A 16,209-nucleotide genomic window follows, 5' to 3' on the forward strand; every position below is an offset into this window, starting at 1 on the left:
ACTAGAGAATTTTGACTGCAACAACGAGCCCTACAAGGCGACGTCCAAGATGGCACCATCCTGGAAATGCCAAAATATTGCTTCGGGAGAAGCGCACAACAATGAGATTAGAGAAGATGCTCCTAATGTGGCCCCAACCCTCCCATTACAAGCTCCTCAAGTAAATGGTGGCTAGGTTACTTGGTTAACTTTTAAAGAAGAGTTTTTTTTAATATTAGTGTTAATAAATGTGTATCTTTTTCTTTTAAAATAATGAAATAAAATTGTATGAAGCTACGATTTGAAGTGATGTTGTATTCAATGAATTGTATTGAAATTATTATCTTTAAGAGAAAGAGTGCAAGTTTTTCCCTGGCTTCGATGCTAACTCTGTTCCATGCTTCTGTAGCCGGTCGGGCGGCATTGTTAGAAAAGCCCGGGAATGGCCCAAGGTATCCCTCATTCCATTGGGAGAATAAGGTTCGCTGTTTGAGGTCAGAGATTATGATGCTATCTAGTTCTGAGGGCCTAGGCTAGTGCGGTGAATAAGCCCACCCTAGTGCGTAGACATCCCTCTAAGAGGCGGGAGGATCGAGTGACGGAGCCTGAGAGGGCGACAGGCCGGCTTGAGTCATTGCCAGTGGTCGACGATGAGGTGTATAGTCCCGTAGGGTTTTGGCTAGCATGTAGAGGCTGGAAGGCTGAATTCTAGATCATCGACAGTATAAAGGAAAAGAATAAGAGAGTCGGTTTGACTTGTATGGAATTGATTCATGTATAAAACTTTTCTATAAATCTTGTTTTTGGCATTGTTGTACTCTGGAAAAAGGCTGTTTTAACAAACCTTGTGAAAAGGGCCTTAATTAAGGAGCATGTTTATTTATGTCAAACAGTGTGGTAGAATTAATTAGAAAATAAAATTGACGCGTGAGTAGGATGGAAAGTGGGAGGATGGAATGCCCTGATGGCACCATCCTACGGACGGGTGGACCCAATTAGTCGGGTAGCTTTCCAACAGATTTAGTGAAAGCCCTATGCTAGTAGATAAATAGGTTCTCGGGCAATTCTATTCTAGAAGACTAGGCCAGTGGTTGTGCCTTTCATGGATGAGGAAAAAAGCGTTGTCTCTAGAAATCAAGACTAGTAGTTGCCCAATTTATGATCAATTACCCTATGGGTGATTTGATTTTTAGAAGATCACACTCCCCCTGCTTCTGCAGGATAGGACTATGACTTACCTATGAATCGTTTCCTTGAATCTCTGCATGGTCAAGGTGTCGATGATTAGGAATTTTTCTTCAAGTTAAGAGTTAGTGGACTATCTTAAGTGTTTCCCCTATTTTGGAAGGGGGGAACCTTACAATTTTATGCTCAATCTTGTTAATTTGGTTCAATTCTATTGTTTAGATCTTGTTGTACATATGAGTTTTGATTTTTTTTCATTGAGGTCTTGTGTTAGCATTCCATCAATGTTATTGTCGGGGATTACGCTAAATGTCCAGCCAAAGGGTGTAGAACCATCTCCTTTGTGGAAGCTACAGGAGAAGAAAAGAAGCTATCCGATGTGGTCTATGTGCCTCAAATAAAGAGAAACCTGCTCTTAGTTGCTAAAATAATAGATCGTGGCCTTGAAGTACACTTCAAGAAAACACAAGCAAAGATTCTAGATGTTGACAAGAAGACAATTGGCAAAGCTGTGAGGAATAACAATTTGTAAAAGCTGAGTCCTCTTATAGTTGTTGCAAACAAGGGCACAAGCAAAATTTGGCATGAGCGATTTGGTCACATAGGATTTGCTATGCCAAAGGAGATACAAAAAATGGGGATGGCTGAAAATTTACCTGCTTTTGTAAAATTGCAAGAGCCATGTGAAGCTTTAACGATGGGCAATCAACAACGAAAGACATTTCCACAAGAGAGGAATCAAAGAGGAATCAAGTAAAGTCTCTTCTAGAGCTGGTACATGCTGATCTTTGTGGTAAGATGTCTACTATTGCATTGGGAGGATCTTCTTACTTTATGCTATTAGTCGACGATTACAATAGGAAGATGTGGGTTTATTTCCTTTGTGATAAGGCTGAAGCTTTTGGCAAGTTTAAATAGTGGCATCCCCCTAAGGAGGTTACACATGATGAACCTATGGAACCTACTGAGGAGCCTCATGGACCTGCTGAGGTTATAGTCTTTGAGGAGCTATCATCGGATGACCCTGAATGGATAACTGTTGTACCCAATTATTTTAAGATCAAGAAGCTGGTTGTCCTAGACCTGAATGGATTGATCGTAAAGCGGTTTTATAGACCATATAGTCCATAGCCTCTCGCATCACCACAAATCTTGATTAAGAGACTCAACAATCGACTGTGGTGCTTTCTTCAAGAAGATGTGGAACAGTTTCTTTGGGATGTCTGCAGGCAACTGGAAGATATTAGGATTTGAAGTAGTTGTGCATATCACAACATTAAGCTTATCTTCCAATCATGTTGGCCAAAAGTGTGGAACATGGGACACTATTACTTCAGGGCCATCTATTATGAAAAGGAATGTGAGAGGTGGAGAAGTTTTGGAGAAATCGCACAAGATCCAAAGGATATGTCTGAGAAGCCTATTGTTTTGAAGAACTTTTCCATAGTTTGGCATGCAACAATTCCCTGAATATGCCTCATCAAGGACATTGTTGGTAGATGATTACTGCTTTAAAAATTTGCGGAATTAGTGGGACAATTGTATATGTCCACCTTCCTTTGATCCACATGATGAGGAAGAGGACCCATATTATCTTACGAAAACATTGTTTCCATGGTTGTGTGGATGGGAAGTAAATCATGATTACCTCAATTATACTAGAAAATTTCCTATCAACAATCCTGAGGACAATCTTTCAAGACTAGTTTTTGATTTCTACACAGAAGTTGGAGATGGAAGCGAAAGATGAGTGACAACGTATACTTATTTGATATTAAAGAAGATCTTTTTTACACTGTGTATTCAATATGTAATATTTTGGCATACCACTGAAATCTATATGTGATTGGGGTAACCTCTACGTTTGAGTCTATGCTTCATCATACACCACATGTAATCTCTCTACGCATCATCATACACCACATGTAATCTCTCTACGCATCATCATACACTACATGGTTTTTGACATAGAAGAATCTTCTTAGTAGTAGCAGTTGTTTTAGAGGTAGTGTACCACTTTTCTACCACTGAAAAGTGGTAAACTACCAGTGAAATCTTTATGTGATTGGTGTAACCTCTAAGTTTTAGTCTATGCTTCATCATACACCACATGTAACCTCTCTATGCATCATCATACACTATGGTTTTTGGCATAGAAGCATCTTCTTGCTAGCACTTGTTTTTTTAGAGGTAGTATACCACTTTTCTACCACTGAAAAGTGATAAACTACCACAAAAATGGTATACTTAAGAAGCATCATCATTCACTGCATGGTCTTAACTTGGAAGCATCTTCTTACTAGCACTTGTTTTAGAGGTAGTATACCACTTTTCTACCACTGAAAAGTGGTATACTTAAGAATCATTGTCAAATTTCACTACATGGTTCTAACTTGGAAGCATCTTCTTACTAGCACTTTTTTTTGAGGTGTATCAACACTTGTCAGTGGTAGTACACCACTTTTCAACCACTAAGAAGTGGTGTACTACCACTCGAATGTGCCTTATGTAGGCAATAAAATAACATAAAAGTGAGCATTGAAATAGTAACTCTATTTGACTTTTACTCGACGGTAAATGTAACTCTAGATCCAACCTTCGAACCTTTACACAGTCTAATGCTGATGGATGATTATTTGTTATTTCTAATATCATTTTAGATGGTAAAACCGACATCACATGTCCCACCATGACATGGCATACTCGTGCTAGTGCCAGCCTGCCGCACAACAAGTTGGTATTGTCAACTTGAAATTAGAGAGGAGAGATTAATAATCTTCGAATAGTCAAAGCATTCGAGAAGCACTCGAATGAGCATATCTGAGAGTGTAGAGAGGAGAGGTTAATAATCTTCGATTAGTCTCGAAGATTTAGAGAAAGGATGCAATGTGTGTAAAAACCTCATGGCTAGGGGAAGCACTCTACCGAGGCATCTTATAAATATATAGATACACGTAGTACATACCTACATACATATATATGGTGGTGCGTGTCTGTGTGTTTGTCAAGGCGTCTTATAAATCTATGGTGGTGTGTGTCGCTTTTACTTCTAATTCCCATTAAAGACATAGGGGTTGTGTGTGTCCCTTGTACTTTCGATTCCCCTGAAAGACATCGCAATGTTATTAGGTAATGAACCACACATAACATACCGTGTACATTCATGAATCCATGCGCTATGCACATCGACTCGCTATATAGTAATAATACATAAAGCAAGATTATAATAAGTGTCCCAGTGTGACATGGGATACTCATGTTAGTGAGAGCCTGCCACACAACAAGTTGGTGTAATCAAGATTGAGTCGTCATTTTAGAAATTAGAGAGGAGAGATTAATAATCTTAAGATAGTCAAAGCTTTTGAGAAGCACCCAAATGTGCATATCTGAGAGTGTAGAGAGGAGATGTTAATAATCTTCATGCAGTCTCGAAGCTTTTGAGAAAACATGTAATGTATGTAAAAACCTTGCCGTGGGTGTGGCAACACTATGCCGAGGCATCTTATAAATATATAGATACACATACATATATATGGCAATGCGTGTCCGTGTGTTTGGAAGTAGTGTTGAAGGCATCTCATAAATATATGGTGGTGTCTGTCCCTTGTATTGAAGATTATATTAACACAAGAGGTAATGAGTAGCAAAAGCATAAAGCAAGAGAATTATTCTTCATTAGTTGATGGGCCTTATGTAGGCAACAAAATAACATAAAAGGGAGCATTGAAATAGTAACTCTATTTGACTTTTACTCGAGGTAAATGTAACTCTAGATCCAACCCTCGAACCTTTGCACAGTCTAATGTTGATGGATGATTTCTAATATCATTTTAGATGGTAAAACCGACATCACATGTCCCACTATGCAATGGCATACTCGTGTTAGTGCCAGCTTGCCACACAGCAAGTTGGTATCATAAACTTGTAAATTAGAGAGGAGAGATTAATGTTGTTGGGAAGCACTCTGCCGAGGCATCTTATAAGTATATAGATACACATAGTACATACCTACTTACATATATATGATGGTGCGTGTCCGTGTGTTTGGAAGTAGTGCTGAAGGCGTCTTCTTATAAATCTATGGTGGTGTGTTCCCTTTTACTTCTAATTCCCATTAAAGACATAGGGGTTGTGTGTGTCCCTTGTACTTCTAATTCCCATTAAAGACATAGGGGTTGTGTGTGTCCCTTGTACTTATGATTTCCCTGAAAGACATAGCAATGTTATTAGGTAATGAACCACACACAACAATCCATGCGCTGTGCACATCGACTCACTATATAGTAATAATACATAAAGCGAGAATATAATAATTGTATCTAGTACTCTTGAATGTAAGACCATGTTTTTGATGACGATATAACCAACAACAACACACACCACACCCACTATGGCATGGGATAGTAACATGAGTGAGGCCACCACGCAACAAGGTAAGGTGATCAAGATCGAGTCATCACCTTCGTCGAAATGAGCGAAGAGATGACAATCGCGCATTATAAGTGCAGTAAGGAGAGTGCAGTAAGGAGAGGAGTTTGAGAGTCCCTAGGTGATGGGTTCAATTCTTCTCCCTCTGCAAGCAACCGATGGTACCATCTAGTGTGTGTGTGAGAGGAGTGTACTTTCAAATTTTCAGCCAAGCCCAAAACTAATATCATAATAATAGTAGCGAACAGAAAAGAAAAAGCGCATAGGGCAGTTAGGTCGGTGGGGTCTTCAAGGTAGGTGGTGCCAGGTGGAGGGCAAAAAGGGATGCGTTGCTGATGAGAAAATATAACTCGGTACTTGTTGAGACGACGGCCTCCTCCACGAATGGTAGTTCACCTCCTCCACGAATGGTGTGTGTACAAAAAGCGCAATATGTGGGCCGCCGCCATCCGCATGTTCAACGTAGAGAAACACACAGGAAAATACACGTGGTCCCTTCTCTCAGATGCCATTTGGCACTTCGAACTCAACCGGAGCCAATGTCAGCGCACACCTTTAGGAATCCTGGGATCCTTCATACGGAGAAATATGTATGTGGTCGGTGTTGTTGAAGGCCTGAATGAAGAAAACTAGAAGAATAAATAAAGTCCAACATTTCCCGTGTTGGCTTATTATATAACACAGGGCCTTGTAAAAGCAGCAGCAAGGGAATTCCAACCATCGCACGTGAAACACTCGCGATTATACACACACATACACACACACACACAAAATTAGCCACCCCACAATCCCCGTTACGCTCCAACCACAATCAATTAGCCCCACTACTACGTACTCGATCACTACAATGCCTGGCCTTCCCTTGCCTCATATTGGCTTTGAGCCCACTATCGTCAGATTCGAGAAAATCACCGCGAATGCAGCTCAAGTTCAAGAATCAGTGCTCAATTCTATACTGGAAGAGAACGCTTCTTGCGAGTATCTCCGTAATTTCCGATTGCCCAACGGACACATTGATCCCCTCACTTTCAGAAGGTGTGTGCCTATGGTCACTCACGCTGACTTGAAGCCTTACATACAGAGGATCGTGGATGGTGAAATCTCCTCCATTCTTACGGCGTCTCCCATCGATGCCATCTGCTTAAGGTTTATCTGAGTATAGCTTGACATTCCATTCAAAATCTAATCTTATCGATCGTATTGCTCTCTAATTCACTCATATGATCAGTAAAAAAACATACCAAAGTGAATTTATATCTACCATTTATTAATGAGATTCAGCTACTGCACTGATCTGTTCAGCTCCGGAACTACTGATGCACGAGAGAAATACCTTCCTTACCACGAAGGCTTGAAGGCAGGTACCTTTGAGGTGGCTAGCATTGCTGCTGCATTCCGAGATCGGTGAGTTGAGACTTGCAATATTAAAGTAGCTTACCTGTAGATCGTATATATAATTGCTTGTTCGACTCATGATACCTCTTGCATATAGCGCGTGTGTATGATCAGTTTCTGCTGTTTTTCTTTCTCTTCCTTCCTGTGGATCCCTATTCCACACTATTGCTTTGATGTGCTCGACAATCCTCCAATTTTTTATTTATTTTTTAATAATTCATTGTGGCTAATTACACAATCCATATGCAGCGTGTATCCAACCGCACCAGGTGCTCGAATACTGGAGTTCCTATTTTGTGGGAAATTCTCCACTACAAAAGGAGGATTAAAGGCTGGGACTGCAACAACGCACATGATTAGGAGTGATGCCTTTAAATTGAGGCAAAACCGCAATGGCGTGAGGCCATGCAGTCCAGACGAGGTGGTGTTTGGCTCAGATTGCTGGCAGTCAATGTATTGCCATTTACTGTGTGGCCTGCTGTACAGTCAAGAAGTGGAGGTGTTAAGCTCACCTTTTGCATATACATTAGTGGAGGCTTTGAGAACCTTGGAGAATGAGTGGCAAGACCTTTGCGGAGACATTAGGGTTGGGAAATTGAACCCTAAAATCACAGATAATTCACTGCTGATGGTTGCAATGGGCGATGTAGTAAGCCCTGATCCTAAGCTAGCAGAGGTGATCTCGTTGAAGTGCAGAGAGTTGATGGTGGGAGATTGGAATGGGGTGATAGAGGTGCTGTGGCCCCGGTGTAAATATGTGCTTTCGATAATGACGGGGGCGATGGAGGCCTATGTGGAGAAGCTGCGGCATTATGCGGGCTCCAAGGTGCCCTTGGTTAGCGCTGTCTATGCTGCCACAGAGGGTTGGATTGGAGTGAATGTAAACCCAAGGTCAAGCCGCCCCAGCAACGTTTCTTTCACTATTGTTCCCAGCTTGGCCTTCTTCGAGTTTATTCCCTTGCACAGATCTAGATCGAGCACCACCAGGAAGTCCATGAGCGCCATTGACGACGTCCCTGCCGTTGCAGCTATTAGTGGCCCCTCTTCAACTGCCGCGTACGAGGAGGGCTCCCCTGTTGGCCTGACTGAAGTTAAAGTTGGCCAAGAGTACGAGATCGTCATGACAACCGCATGGGGTAAGCAAGCCGCCTCCTTTCTTGATCATTAATCGTTGGTGGATGACGAAATAATCACATGCCTGGGTTGCGGCATCGGTACGCCGTGGGCGGGAATCAAGCATTAACCGGCCGCCAACGTTTGAAATTAGTTGACTGATCACCCATTAACTATTTGCTTGCGCAGGACTCTATAGGTATCGCCTCGGGGACGTGTTGAGGGTGACGGGCTTCTACAATGCATGCCCACAGTTTGCCTATGTGTGCAGGAAGAATGTGGTGCTCAACATAAACATCGACAAAAACACAGAGAAGGACTTGAAAGTGGTGGTGAGCCGGGCGGCCAAGCGGCTCAGAGAGGTGAGTGGGAGGGCCATTGAGTTGGTAGACTACACAAGCTACGCGGACCAAAAGACAGCCCCCGGACACTATGTCATCTTCTGGGAGGTGCGTGGCGGCCGTAACAGGGCATGTGCGCACGACCCACATGAACAACAACAACAGCAACAACGTGGAGAGGATAATGCTCTTGAAGACACCCAGCTTCAGCAATGGCTTGCAGAATGTGCCACCCTCATGGACTGTGCGTTTGTTGAGCCTGGCTACGTCACCTCTCGCAAAATGAGTACAATTGGCGCCCTCGAGCTCTGTGTGGTCCGTCCTGGAACCTTCTCAATGCTTCTAGATCGCTTCTTATCCAAAGGGGCGGCCATCACGCAATATAAAACACCTCGTTGCATTGTCTCTTCGGATATCCTCTCCATTCTCCGTGATAGCACCTCCGTGACCCTTTTTAGCTCAGCCACCTTCCACTAGCCAACCACCTCCTTGACCTTCTGAGTTCTAGTTCTCATTTGATTTCATAAAATAGGACATTCTGCTAAAGATTGTCGGCAGCACGAGAAAAAGAAGAAAAAGTTCTTATATACTCTCACTGAATTGATGACAAAAATCTCAGGTGTGGGTATCATCACCAATACACTATCCACGATGGAGGTATGTGTTGATTTCATTTCTACTATCTAAAGACCTTAAAAAGTAAACCCTACCAAACCATACATTCAACATTAAGATTAGATCAAATTGGAAAAACTAAAGAAATATTTAGATCCCATCTATACTTTTGCCATAAAATTTTGTAAAGAAATTCATTAGCCTCTAATTCATTTGAAATTTCTCAAGTAAGAATAGATTTTAGCATGCATACTTTAAATATTTTTCCTACTTGAGCTATTAATTATTAATATTTCAATTAAAAATTAAAATTTACTTAAATCAATTTAAGATAAAGAAAATTTGTATCGGAATTTAAGTTTCAGAGGAGGGCACTCACCTCTACGTCTCAAACCTCTATTCTGAAGGAGTGATATGTGGAGTTAATCTAGTGGTATGGGACATCAAATTTATTTCATATACCTACAATAGACAAATTTATGTCCAACTAAGTTCTAGAATTTTCTAGCTTCAGTTTGGCTGAATTTGGACAAGATTTGGACCAGTTTGGCTCCCTTTTTGATTTGGTTTGATTTAAGAGAGAGAAGAGATAAAAATATCCTATTAATTTTGAGTTTTAAACTCATCCAAGCATGTGAAGTAGGCACCTCCTTGAAGGTCTCCCTTTTCCTTACACATGTGTCAAAAATGAATGATTACTCCAAAATATCTCATTTTTTATTAATACTTCATAATTTTTAATTAATAAACCTAGTACTTGGTCATCTCTTCATCTTATGTGGATATTTACTCATTTTTGGGTATTTTCTTTGATTCTTTGGGTTTATCTTGTCTCAACACTTGGATTAATCTTATTGGTCCATAGGAACCTTAATTGGACCATAATAAAAAAGAATATAAAAATTTGGACCCTTAGGCTAAGGTATTCTGAATCAATTTTAATTAATTCCAATTGCACATTGAAAAATCTATTTTGATTTTCTATTTCAGGGAAACATTTTTTTGATATTTGTAGAATTTATTTATCCAAAAATATCCCAATTTTAATTTACCACTCCTTAGAAATTTTTATCTCACTAGGAAAAACAAGGAAAAATGATATTTTCTTGTATTCAGAAACATAGAATGATTACAAGGGATTGAAGTAGAGGCTTATTTGATATTCAGGCTGAGGAGGAATATTACAACAATTGTGCACTGAAAAGTAGTGCACAACCACTAACAAGTAGTGCCTAGCCACTAAAAAGTGATACCCAACCACTGTATTAGAAAGTACTAACAAATGTTTATATTGACAAGCTGAGTATGACACCCTATCAGGGGATGTAGAAGTGGCAACAACCTAACTTAGGTTTGTGGAGACCATCACTCATCTACTAAAGGATACGAGGATCCCGGTCCTTCCTATCAAACCTCCTGTGCAGTTGGGTTCTGTTGTTAGCAATATTAGCCTAGATGAATGTGTTGCGTGCGGCATTTTTATCATACAAGATGTTGCCATGTCGACACCCATACCACCCACTTTGCTTTTCAATGGCTTGTAAATCTGCTAGGAAGTTTTTGTCACTTGATTTTGAGAAAACATTCAATGATGTTGTGAAGTTAGTAACATCTGGAAGTAGAATCTGGAGCTACACAAGTAGATGACCATAATGGCACAGGTACTAGATGTTGACATCCATCATCATATCAATTTTGTTTAATGTTCATTTTTTGATAACTTTTAAATTTTCCATGTAGAAGGAGAGGAAATTCCTATGGAAGCATTTCCTTATGATGGTACAGGTTAATATTCTATGTGAAATGTCCTTCTAATTAATTCTCTATGAATCGTCATTTGACTTATTTTGACCTTTATTACATTGCCTCTTTTTGTAGCACACTCCCAAGCTGGGTCATCATGCAAGCCCGAGAATGATAACATGTGCCACGGTGGCTTGGAGAAGAATGGTTTGCAAAAACAACTATATAATACAACCGAGCATGAAGAGAGCCAGCATAAGGAGAAAAATTTAAAAGTTCCAGTTCATTCAACTAGAGAGTAGAACAAATTCAGTGATGCTATGAAAGTCTTAGTTGATTCTGCCACATAAAAGAAGAAAGGATCGTCAGCTATGGAAGTGCCAATTGATATAGCAATAGAAAAGAGCAAAGAGTTATCAGATACCCTAGACCTGGATGTTGTTGTAGAAGGAGTAATAGATTCAGTCCACGCCAGAGTTGCCACTAGGAAGAAGAAAAGCAAAGATGTGAGACTCAAGGAGTGTGTGACACCCAAGAAGAAAATGAAGGTTGCCAGCAATCAAGAGTCTGCATCTGTAGGTAAAAGAACAAAGAGCCCACATCTGCTGGGAAAAAAAACTCAAAAGCAACCACCTAAATGTAAACTCCCCAAACCAAAGTGCCACAAGAAACTTGTTTAGCTTTCTTGTAACCTGGAAAAATGCTAAATAACCTTGCTTATAGTCCAAGCTAAAAAGCTATGTAATGTGCTGTAATTCTTTAATGATAATGAAACATCATTTTTCTTGTTGATGGAATGTGCTGTAAGAGTTTTTTTAAGTTATTGCCAATATATTATATAAGAGAGTGTTTTTTTTCTCGAGCTATTGAAGAGATTACTGTATCTGAAAGTGCTAGCGATGAGAGAGATAATGAAAACATATTGATACCCAAGTGGTATGACGAGAAGATAAAAGTTAAAGAGATTACGAAGTTGAAAATTGGCAGCCTTAATGGTAGTGATGTTTTAATATGCTTGTTTAATTTAAACACTATGTTTTAATATGTTTGTTTAATTTAAACAATATCTTCGGATATCTTTGTTGGTGTTAAATCTGAAGTGCAATGTCGTAGTAGTTGAAGAACCACCTAAGGAGGTTACACATGATGAACCTATTGAACCTACTGAGGAGCCTCATGAACCTGCTAAGGTTATAGTCTTTGAGGAGCTATCATCGGATGACCCTGAATGGATAACTATTGTACCCAATTATATCAAGATCAAGAAGCAGGTTGTCCTAGACCTGAATAGATTGATCGTGAAGCGGTTTTGTAGACCATACAGTCCATAGTCTTCGGCGTCACCACAAATGTTGATTAAGAGGCTCAATAATCGACTGTGGTGCTTTCTTCAAGAAGATGTGGAACATATTCTCTGGGATGTCAGGCAACTGGAAGATATTAGGATTTGAAGTAGTTGTGCATATCACAACATTAAGCTTATCTTCCAATCATGTTGGCCAAAAGTGTGGAACATGGGGCACTATTACTTCAGGGCCATCTATTGTGACAAGGAATGTGAATGTGGAGAAGTTTTGGACAAATCGCACAAGATCCAAAGGATATGTCTGATAAGCCTATTGTTTTTAAGAACTTTTCCATAGTTTGGCAACAATTCCCTGAATATGCCTCATCAAGGACATTGTTGGTAGATGATTATTGCTACAAAAATCTACCGATTTAGTGGGACAATTGTCTATGTCCACCTTCCTTTGATCCACATGATGAGGAAGAGGACCCATATTATCTTACGAAAACATTTTTTCCATGGCTGTGTGGATGGGAAGTAAATCATGATTACCTCAATTATACTAGAAAATTTCCTATCAACAATCTCGGAGGACAATCTTTCAAGACTAGTTTTTGATTTCTACACAGAAGTTGGAGATGGAAGCGAAAGATGAGTGGCAACATATACTTATTTGATATTAAAGAAGATCTTTTTTACACTGTGTATTCAATACGTAATATTTTGGCATACCACTGAAATCTATATGTGATTGGGGTAACCTCTATGTTTGAGTCTATGCTTCATCATATACCACATGTAATCTCTCTACGCATCATCATACACTACATGGTTTTTGACATAGAAGAATCTTCTTAGTAGTAGCAGTTGTTTTAGAGGTAGTGTACCACTTTTCTACCACTGAAAATTAGTAAACTACCACTGAAATCTGTATGTGATTGGTGTAACCTCTAAGTTCTAGTCTATGCTTCATCATACACCACATGTAACCTCTCTATGCATCATCATACACTATGGTTTTTGGCATAGAAGCATCTTCTTGCTAGCACTTGTTTTAGAGGTAGTATACCACTTTTCTACCACTGAAAAGTGATAAACTACCACAAAAATGGTATACATAAGAAGCATCATCATTCACTGCATGGTCTTAACTTGGAAGCATATTCTTACTAGCACTTGTTTTAGAGGTAGTATACCACTTTTCTACCACTGAAAAGTGGTATACTTAAGAATCATCGTCAAATTTCACTACATGGTTTCAACTTGGAAGCATCTTCTTACTAGCACTTTTGTTTTAGGTATATCAACACTTGTTAGTGGTAATACACCACTTTTCAACCACTAAGAAGTGGTGAACTACCACTCGAATGTGCCTTATGTAGGCAACAAAATAACATAAAAGGGAGCATTGAAATAGTAACTCTATTTGACTTTTACTCAGAGGTAAATATAACTCTAGATCCAACCTTCGAACCTTTACACAGTCTAATGCTGATGGATGATTATTTGTTATTTCTAATATCATTTTAGATGGTAAAACCGACATCACATGTCCCACTATGACATGGCATACTCATGTTAGTGCAAGCCTATTGGTATCGTCAACTTGAAATTAGAGAGGGGATTAATAACCTTCGAATAGTCAAAGCATTCGAGAAGCACTCGAATGTGCATATCTGAGAGTGTAGAAAGGAGAGGTTAATAATCTTTGAGTAGTCTCGAAGATTTAGAGAAAGGATGTGTGTAAAAACCTCGTCTCGCTGGGGGAAGCACTCTACCGAGGCATCTTATAAATATATAGATACACGTAGTACATACCTACTTACATATATATGGTGGTGCGTGTCCGTGTGTTTGGAAGTAGTGCTAAAGGCGTGTTATAAATCTATGGTGGTGTGCGTCCCTTTTACTTCTAATTCCCATTAAAGACATAGGGGTTGTGTGTGTCCCTTGTACTTCCGATTCCCCTAAAAGACATCGCAATGTTATTAGGTAATGAACCACACATAACATACCGTGTACATGAATACATGCGTTGTGCACATCGACTCGCTATATAGTAATAATACATAAAGCGAGAATATAATAATTATCCCAGTATGACATGGGATACTCATGTTAGTGAGAGCCTGCCACACAACAAGTTGGTGTAATCAAGATTGAGTCGTCATCTTAGAAATTAGAGAGGAGAGATTAATAATCTTAAGATAGTCAAAGCTTTTGAGAAGCACCCAAATGTGCATATCTGAGAGTGTAGAGAGGAGATGTTAATAATCTTCATGCAGTCTCGAAGCTTTTGAGAAAACATGTAATGTATGTAAAAACCTTGCCGTGGGTGGCAACACTGTGCCGAGGCATCTTATAAATATATAGATACACATACCTATATATGGCAGTGCGTGTCCATGTGTTTTGAAGTAGTGTTGAAGGCATCTCATAAATATATGGTGGTGTCTGTCCCTTGTATTGAAGATTATATTAACACAAGAGGTAATGAGTAGCAAAAGCATAAAGCAAGAGAATTATTCTTCATTAGTTGATGGTCCTTATGTAGGCAACAAAATAACATAAAAGGGAGCATTTAAATAGTAACTCTATTTGACTTTTACTCGAGGTAAATGTAACTCTAGATCCAACCCTCGAACCTTTGCACAGTCTAATGTTGATGGATGATTATTTGTTATTTCTAATATCATTTTAGATGGTAAAACCGACATCACATGTCCCACTATGAAATGGCATACTCGTGTTAGTGCCAACCTGCCACACAGCAAGTTGGTATCATAAACTTGTAAATTAGAGAGGAGAGATTAATAATCTTCGAATAGTCAAAGCATTTGAGAAGCACTCGAATGTGCATATCTAAGAGCATAGAGATGAGAGGTTAATAATCTTCAAGCACTCTCGAAGATTTAGAGAAAGGATGCAATGTGTGTAAAAACCTCGTCGCTGGGGGAAGCACTCTGCCGAGGCATCTTATAAATATATAGATACACGTAGTACATACCTACTTACATATATATGGTGGTGCATGTCCGTGTGTTTGGAAGTAGTGTTGAAGGCGTCTTCTTATTAATCTATGGTGGTGTGTTCCCTTTTACTTCTAATTCCCATTAAAGACATAGGGGTTGTGTGTGTCCCTTGTACTTATGATTGCCCTGAAAGACATAGCAATGATATTAGGTAATGAACCACACATAACATACCATCCACTTTGCTTTTCAATGGCTTGTAAATCTGCCAAGAAGTTTTTGTCACCTGAATTTGAGAAAACATTCAATGATGTTGTGAAGTTAGTAACACATGGAGCTACACAAGTAGATGACCATAATGGCATAGGTACTGGATGTTGGCATCCATCATCATATCAAGTTTGTTTAATGTTCATTTTGATAACCTTTAAATTTTCCATGTAGAAGGAGAAAAAATTCCTATGGAAGCATCTCCTTATGATGGTACAGGTTAATATTCTATGTGAAATGTCCTTCTAATTAACTCTCTTTGAATCATCATTTAACTTATTTTGACTTATTTTGACCTATGGAAGCATCTCCTTATTGATGGTACAGGTTAATATTCTATGTGAAATGTCCTAATTAATTCTCTTTGAATCATCATTTAACTTATTTTGACCTTTATTACATTGCCTCTTTTTGCAGCACACTCCCAAGCTGGGTCATCGTGCAAGCTCGAGAATGATAACATGTGCCACAGTGGCTTGGAGAAGAATGGTTTGCAAAAACAACTATATAATACAATCGAGCATGAAGAGAGCTAGCATAAGGAGAAAAATTTAAAAGTTCCAGTTCATTCACCTAGAGAGCAGAACAAATTCAGTGATGCTATGAATGTGCCAGCTGATTCTGCCACATAAAAGAAGAAAGAATCATCAGCTATGGAAGTGCCAATTGATTTAGCAATAGAAAAGAGCAAAGAGTTTTCAGATACCCTAGACCTGGATGTTGTTGCAGAAGGAGTAATAGATTCAGTCCACGCCGAAGTTGCCACTAGGAAGAAGAAAAGCAAAGATGTGAGCCTCAAGGAGTATGTGACACCCAAGAAGAAAATGAAGGTTGCCAACGATCAAGAGTCTATATCTGCAGGTAAAAAGAACAAAGATCC

At 39.4% G+C, this 16,209-nt stretch overlaps 1 protein-coding gene across 1 annotated transcript; it reads left to right on the top strand.

The window, feature by feature from the left end:
• Positions 1–6,305: 6,305 nt before the first annotated feature.
• LOC147632831 (jasmonoyl--L-amino acid synthetase JAR6-like) lies at positions 6,306–8,933 on the top strand. Its single transcript, XM_086806936.1, has 4 exons — positions 6,306–6,738; positions 6,895–6,996; positions 7,237–8,123; positions 8,290–8,933. Exons 1-4 carry the CDS (start codon positions 6,440–6,442, stop codon positions 8,916–8,918), a joined length of 1,917 nt encoding a protein of 638 aa, XP_086663062.1. The 5' UTR covers positions 6,306–6,439; the 3' UTR covers positions 8,919–8,933.
• The last annotated feature ends 7,276 nt before the right edge of the window (positions 8,934–16,209 follow it).

The sequence above is a fragment of the Cibotium barometz genome, chromosome 13 (assembly GCF_041138505.1).
Source record: "Cibotium barometz isolate CiBa-2024 chromosome 13, ASM4113850v1, whole genome shotgun sequence".
NCBI lineage: Eukaryota > Viridiplantae > Streptophyta > Polypodiopsida > Cyatheales > Cibotiaceae > Cibotium > Cibotium barometz.

Bases quoted from the DNA above. Each gene is read 5' to 3' on its own strand.
- LOC147632831 (XM_086806936.1), top strand. From the start codon at position 6,440: ATGCCTGGCCTTCCCTTGCCTCATATTGGCTTTGAGCCCACTATCGTC. The intron at 6,739-6,894 runs GTTTATCTGAGT...TGATCTGTTCAG, and splicing joins ATCGATGCCATCTGCTTAAG to CTCCGGAACTACTGATGCAC. The intron at 6,997-7,236 runs GTGAGTTGAGAC...ATCCATATGCAG, and splicing joins GCTGCTGCATTCCGAGATCG to CGTGTATCCAACCGCACCAG.